This window comes from Carassius gibelio, chromosome B21, assembly GCF_023724105.1.
Source record: "Carassius gibelio isolate Cgi1373 ecotype wild population from Czech Republic chromosome B21, carGib1.2-hapl.c, whole genome shotgun sequence".
In the NCBI taxonomy this organism is placed as follows: domain Eukaryota; kingdom Metazoa; phylum Chordata; class Actinopteri; order Cypriniformes; family Cyprinidae; genus Carassius; species Carassius gibelio.
Genome location: NC_068416.1, coordinates 24666794 through 24674293, shown reverse-complemented (window position 1 = coordinate 24674293; position 7500 = coordinate 24666794). Strand labels below are relative to the sequence as shown.

The window sequence follows — 7500 nt, the reverse complement described above, 5'->3', positions numbered from 1 at the left end:
AAAAACTAGTTAAGAGACCCTCTACAGCATTTATTAATCTTAATCACACACACATTTATATTTATATATATATATATATCTACACACACACACACACATATTCCTTGCTAAAGCCATGTTACGCAGAATAAAATAACTTATACAATATATAAGCATTATACGTATATGCAAACTTACATATTGCTTGTTAAAGTTATAAAAGCAATCATTTATGCTTCACTTACGCGTGTTTGATTAAATGCATGTGCTGTACATATTTCAGAAAGGTTGCCTGACTGTGAACTTGAGTATTTTTCAGATGTTTTCATGCAGGTATTCACTGTTGCATCTCACATGCTGACCTCTCGTGTCTCTTCCTCCCCCTGCTGCGTCACGCTGGAGGAGGGCGAGATCTTTAAATATGGAACACGGCTCGAGACGAGCGCGACGCGAGCAGCTTTACGCGCAACGTGGAGCGTGTTCCGACGCCACGGGGAGAGTTCGTGAGCCTGTTGCGTTATGACTGCTGGAGTGACCGAATGCATTGTAGATAGTAGAAGCAACAGCGAATTATCTCCGGCTCCAGACAAACAGGAGTGAGTCTCTGTATGTGCTCCTGCATTTACGCATCCAGACACGCTGAACTTGGAGCGAATTCGCACTTGCGCGTCTTTCTGAAGCCTGGACGCACTTTAATTCAGCGTAAGGAGAAGTTCCAGCTACTTTGATAGAAGAGGACGCGTGCGGCACGGTCAACATGAGCGACAAAAACAAGTGAGTACCATTATTTGCATGCACTCTTCCCAGGCGAGATCGGTTGTGTTTCCATGAGGGGATTGAGAACAGCCCTCCCACCCTGGATCTGTCCTGCTTCTACACTAAAAAGTAAAGATGTAACAGTATCCTTCAGGACAGAGCAACAGATCAGCTCCGAGTCTGTGCGGTTAGGGCTTCAGGTTTCAGGCACGGAGGTTATTATCTATTTAAGACATTAAACTGGACAGTTTCATACTTTTGACAGGTCGTGGACATCCTAAATGTTCAACATTTATGAAGGTTTCTTGAACGAGAATTACAGATGATCTTGGCACTTCAGAAACCAATATGTTGAACGAAATGCTGTTTTTGATCATCATGAAGAATCAAAATTGTTAAATTTCATCAGAGAACCTGCTTCGTTTTCATGATCACCTTTTATTCTCGGCTTCTTAATAACAAACCATCGGAGATGCTTCAGAACCCAATGTGCTGGACTTTAGAGAGCCAAAAACTGTTCTTGATCAGCAACAAGAACCAAAAGTGATTCATTCCGTCAGAGAACCTGTTCAGGTTCCTCAATCACGTTTTGTTCTTTAGAAAAAATTCTAAAACAAAAAACAATTAGAGCCCAGAATTCATTCTGATTTGGAGAACCAACGGTGAAGGACTCTAGATAAGCGAGAACCATTCTGAACATTTTATTCTACATTCTTTAAAACATCTGTGAACTTGGTGCTTCAGAATCCAGAAACCAATACCTTAAAGAGCCAAAAAAAGTTTCTTGATCAGATGTATGTATATAATTGTACTTTTTTAATTACTTATTTCTCTCATTTCTAAAGCCCAAAGGCTCCCCAAAGGACTATATAGCAACCCAAGAACCAAAACTGGTTCTTAGCTGGAAAACAAAAACTTTTAAAGAAACATCAAGAACTTTTTGGCTCTTCGAAGAATCAACTCTTTTAAGTAAAGACCCAAAAAAGAGCTTTCACACTGATGCCATGGAAGAACCATTTTGGGTTCCTCAGACTCTTCAGTGTACAGTTCTTGAACCACATTTCTCGGTACTGAGAACATTTAATGATCTAAAGAACTTTTTGCAGGAATGAAAGATTACGTGGATGTTGAAGGTTCTTCATGGAACCAAAGATTCCAATAAAGAGCCTTTATCTTTAAAAGTAGAGGGTTCTTCGCTGAAACCCGAGAACTGTCTTTGTTTTGAGTGAATGGGGATATCTCATGGGGTCTCCACCGCTGACACATGATGTATGATGTCGTTCACTCTGTTCATTCGGATGTTACTGCCAAGCCACGCTGCTTTAAGTCGCCCTCTTTACAGGTTCCCTGAAGCCGTGGCTTGAGCGGTCAATGTAATCTTTTTCCAAGAAGCTCCTGTCAAAACCAATTAGCTCCTTAGCGTCCAGAAGCAATGTGTGCGTTGCTTAGCCTTCCAGAAACCAGTGGCTGATATAATGCAAGGGATTCAAGCTCTTTTTAGTTCAGTGCAGTTTGTGCTGTTCTAAAAAAAAAAAAAAACCCAGCTGCCTGCAGGGATCAGATTTTTTTTTTTGACCAATAGGGCTCTTCAGATGTGAGTGAATGGATCATGTGGTGTGTGGTTTCAGTGCTAATGACACTTAGAGTTTAACACTTTAATAAGCACTTACTTTCATTTCTGGTAAATTAACCCTTACAAAAAATACTGGTAGTTAATTTAGTCTATAGTAAAGATTGTTTAAGTACCTAAGAGTACTTTAAAATACCATAGCAATACCGTGTGATGCCATTATATATATATATATATATATATATATATATATAAAACGGCATCTATATATACAATAAATATACTATATAAATCAACATCCTAGTGTGTGTGTGTGTGTGTGTGTGTGTGTGTGTGTATATATAACATGATAGGAACACATGATAGGTAAAAATTGATAGCCTGAATACACTGTAAGTCGCTTTGGATAAAAGTGTCTGCTAAATGAATGAAACAATTTGATTTAATTTATATATTATTGATATGGCACTCAAAGAATACCATGGTGTATATATGTCTAAAATCATGGTATTATCATGGTTCATGTCCAAAAAATTGCTTTATCAAGAATATCATGGTATAACCATGTCTAAAAAGCAGTTATTTTAGGATTAAATATACTATTATATTAACTATATGCTATTTATTATTATTTGAATTAACTTTTATTTATGTATTATTTTAATTTGTATTATTATTATTATTATTATTATTATTATTATTATTATTATAGTTATTATTATTATTGTTATTGTTATTGTTATTGTTATTATTATTCAACTTTAGTACTTAAACATATTTGTTTAAGTTTGTTCCCAGGGTGACATTTAAAATATTCCACTGAAGGTGGCTTTTCATATTTTATTTTTATTTTATTATAACTTTTTATAAAAACAATTTTTGCTGTTTTAAATTTAGTTTATAATGACAACATGTAGGTGATATTATTATTTATTTATTTTATATTTAAAGTTTTCCATAAAAAAAAACAACAACATTTATTTTAATTATCAAAAATGTACTAGTTTAAGTTAAAGATGACATCACTGTTAGAAATGTATGGTACTTAAGATAAGTGCAATTTTTAATCTGTAACCTGGAAGAATGAAAATAGCCTGGTTTTCTTAAGAAAAATGTTTAATATTTCCTCATTGGCACAGGGTTAACGATCTGTGTGTACGAGAGCATTGCATGATCGATCGCTCTCACCTGTTGATCTACACCTGTGTGACTGCCCTGTCCTCTTTCATTGACCGTCTGAAGCAGACAGCACACACATTGTGAAAGATCTTTCATTGGAAAGTGCAGAGTCACAGTGGCATGTCTTCTGTAAACTCTGCTCTCATGACTCTGATATCTCTTTTCTTCTCCTTGAGACTGAGGTCATCTGTGCATGACGGACAGGAGTGACCCTGAGCATGCTGGGATACTATAGCGATACGCCGAGTTCTGAAATAGAAAGATTCATGTATCAGAATGGATCTACTGTATGTGAACAGGTTTTGACACAGGCCAGCTGCTTTCACATCTGTGGTGATAAAATCATTATTTAAAGTCAGCGTGAATTCAAAACTGACTCTTTTACTTTCTTAAACATGTTCCTGAGCTTACCGTGCGTGATTCATCAGGGCATGTAGGGAAAAAGAAGTTTAAATAATATAACAATTTGCTTTGAAAAGGCTTTCTATTTCAGATGATGTCATCTAGGCCAAGTAGGCGGGGGACATTATGTGAACCAATAGCAAAATAACATTGTTTTAAGCAGATATTTCAAGTAATGCAGCCTTAAGCCACCAGTTAAAGCTGTAATTTATTGTTATTATAGTATTATTTGTATACTATTATAGTTTTTTAATGAACGATGAATCATTAGCTTTTATGTTTATATTTTCAGTTTTAATTTTAACTATAGGGTAAGCTTTGGTTATTTTTGAAATTTGAATTCGTTTTTTTCCCCATTTTTAAATATTTTATTTTATTGTTATTTTATTATTATGATTAATCGTATTACTTCAACTTTAACAGACACTAACAATTTTCAGGTAGTTGCCAAGGTACAGTAATATTAAAATGTTTTAAAATTTTAGTTAAAATTTCTAACCTCTAATGTGTGTGCATAATATATATATATATATATATATATATATATATATATATATATATATGTATGTATGTATATATATATATATATATATATATATATATATATATATATGTATGTATGTATATATATATATATATATATATATATATATATATATATATATATATATATATATATATATATATATATATATATATATATACGTGTGTGTGTAAACAAAAAAATATATAATATTTTTTATATTTTATTTAATAATTTTTATATTCAACCATTTAAATGAAAACACTTTTAATAGTTTTGCATGGTATGTCAAATACTTTTAATCATTTTATTACATTTTATGCAATAATAAGAAAATAATAGACCAATTTTAATACATGAAGTTGCTCGGGAGGCTGAAATTTCCTGATCCAATCATGCTAATTTTTGTTCTCATTGAATATTCGGTTTCATTGGTAAATAAAGCATTATGGTGGAACAGTGGTTTGCGACTATAATTTCTTGTTGACAATCAATTTTGTTTAACCCTTTAATGTCTCAGTTTGATATTTGAGATTAGTTCTCATCTTGAAATCATGCTGTGTTCCTCCGCTTCATCAGTCTTGTTGGAGTCTCTAGCAGTTTTGGTGTTTGGAAGTGTTTGAGCGCTGTGTGCTTACGCTCACCTCACAAATATTCACTGATGGGTGTCTATGAAGTGACCAGTGCTGAAGTGTGTGGAATCCATCTAGAGTATCTGTGCAAGATGACCAAAGCATTTACTCTTTCATTTGTCTGTTATATGAGGGATTGTGACTCTTTTATGACCCCGGGACCCCAAATGCTTGAAATTCTCACCATAATTGCTGTTTAATCTTTAGTTGTATTATCATCCATAACATTAATTTCATTATGGTAAACAAGTTTTGACCTAGTTTCTAAATTAACTATATGTGCCACTAAATTGTGTGACAGAAAGAGATTTAAACATCTGTTTAATGTTATTTTGTACTGTAAAAATAACCAAAGGATGTAACAACAATAATTTATTATTATTATTATTATTTTTAAATCAATTTTATATATGAAACCTATAGAAAGTATATTTAAAATAAATTATTAATAATTTATAGTGATTTTAAAGTAAAATATTTTTTTCTATATTTGAAAGAAATATGTTAAAGAACCATATAGTATTTTTTTTTAAATTGTAAGAATTTTTTATATTTAAATAATTGTTTTTACTATTTAAAAAAATCTGTTTATATGTGAATCCTATATAAATTATATTTCAAATTATTTCAAATAAATCATTAATAATTTAAAATGATTTAAAGTTAAATCTATTTTTTCTACAGTTTAAATAAATATATGTAAAATAACCATATAAAATGTATAAATATATATTTATTATTATTATTATTATTATTATTATTTTCTTTTACATTTCTTAAAAATTAAATATAATAATATTATTATATATGTTATTTCACGTAATTTTAAAGAAATGTGTATATATGCAACATATAGAAATGTTTTTATAATGCTATAAATCTAAATTTTATTTCTAAATATCATTTAAAGGAAATTTAATAATGATAAATTTCTTAAAAATTATTTAAAAATAAAACTTACATTTTTTGATGTCATTTAAAAGAAATATGTTTATATAACAGAAAAATTATTTATCTACAAAAGAATCTACTATGTATAGTATATGTATACTAATCTATTATTTATATATAATCTGAAATGTGTTTTACATGCAGTATCAATCAATCTACAGAGCCCTTACAGATCTTCATGTTGTGAAGCTGGGTGTTACATGGACAGCTTTTCAAGTTTCTTTCTATAGAACACTGTTAAGTTGTATAATGAAGTAACCTTGTAATCGTTTGTTGTAGATCGGACTGCAGTGTTGTGTAAGTGGTTAAAGAAAGCAGATTTATTCCCAGTGATCCCTGCGTCCTGATCCTGTCCCTCAGCACGCAGCTTTGCTGAAGCAGGAGAGGTAGACTGAAAAGAGGAATAGAAAAGAGATAGATCAAAACACTAGGAAGTGAACATAATATGAGGCAGAGACAGCATAGAGCAAGAGTTCTGTAGGAAACAAAGGAAGCCTTGTATGAAATGAAAAGAATGGCTATAGGACTGACAGGAAGTGCACAGACGAGATGAGGACGATAGACGTGGAATGAGGAAAATAGGTGTAGATGATGGAGAAAAGTTCTGTGGTAATAGTTAGTGCTGGTCTGGTCTCACTATAGGGACAAATCATTCATGCTATTTAACAGAAAAACTTTGTTCGGCTTATTTATGAATTAAAACATGCTCCCATTCATAAGTTTGGGGTAGGATTTTGTTCATGTTTGTGAAAAGTAGTCTTTTATGCTCACCAAGGCTGTATTTATTTAATAAAAAATCCAGTAAAAACAGTATAATTTTGAAATATTATTACTATTTAAAATAGCTGTTGTCTATTTGAATATATTTTTAAATATAATTTATTCCTGTGATGTGCAGCTGTATTTTCAGCATCATTCCTCCAGTCTTCAGAGTCACATGATCCTTCAGAAATCATTCAAATATGCTGATTTACTGCTCAAGAAACATTTAATAATTAAGTTAAATTTATGCATTTAGCAGACGCTTTTATCCAAAGCGACTTACAGTGCATTCAGGCTATCAATTTTTACCTAACATGTGTTTCCCGGGAATCGAACCCACAACCTTTTTATTATTATTATTATCCGTGTAAAAAAACAAAACAAGAATAGAATTGATTTAGAACATAAATAATAATAAAAAAAGTCTTTACAGTCACTTTTGATTATTTTAAAGCATCCTTGCTGAATAAAAGTATCGAACAGTCCGTCCCATCAATGGCTCTTGTTTAGTTTAGGATGGTGGCATTGATTGTATCCAGAGTCTCAGGTGTGTTTTGGACTTTCTCTCCTCGTCTGTCTTTTATGACGTCTGCGCTGTCCGAAGGAATGATTAACTGGCTCGAGCTGCTCGGGAATAAAAGAAATCTACACTATTTGGTCTGACTGTTAGACTACATCTCAACATCTCAAACAGGTGTTGCACTAAACTCGAGCTTAACACCCGGCTAAACTAAACTAAACTTGAA

The 7500-nt window shown here is 32.0% G+C and overlaps 1 protein-coding gene and 1 long non-coding RNA gene across 4 annotated transcripts in view; one reads left to right on the top strand and one right to left on the bottom strand.

Moving 5' to 3' along the window:
• The first annotated feature begins 377 nt into the window (after nt 1-377).
• The window catches only part of slc4a4b (solute carrier family 4 member 4b), a 44832-nt gene continuing 37709 nt past the window's right edge, over nt 378-7500 (top strand). For 2 of the 3 annotated variants that reach the window (XM_052587475.1, XM_052587474.1), the window contains exon 1: nt 379-753. In XM_052587475.1, coding sequence (XP_052443435.1) covers nt 737-753 — 17 coding nt within the window. In that variant the 5' untranslated portion in view covers nt 379-736. Of the gene's footprint in view, nt 754-7500 lie in introns of all 3 variants that reach the window. The other variant, XM_052587476.1, reaches the window with a different exon arrangement.
• Nucleotides 3478-7500, bottom strand: part of LOC127985470 (uncharacterized) — a 6495-nt gene continuing 2472 nt past the window's right edge. Inside the window, exons 2-4 of the long non-coding RNA XR_008160665.1 lie at nt 6252-6383; nt 5054-5124; nt 3478-3733 (exon numbers count right to left, since the gene is read on the bottom strand). This is a non-coding gene — a long non-coding RNA (uncharacterized LOC127985470). The remainder of the gene's footprint in view (nt 3734-5053; nt 5125-6251; nt 6384-7500) is intronic.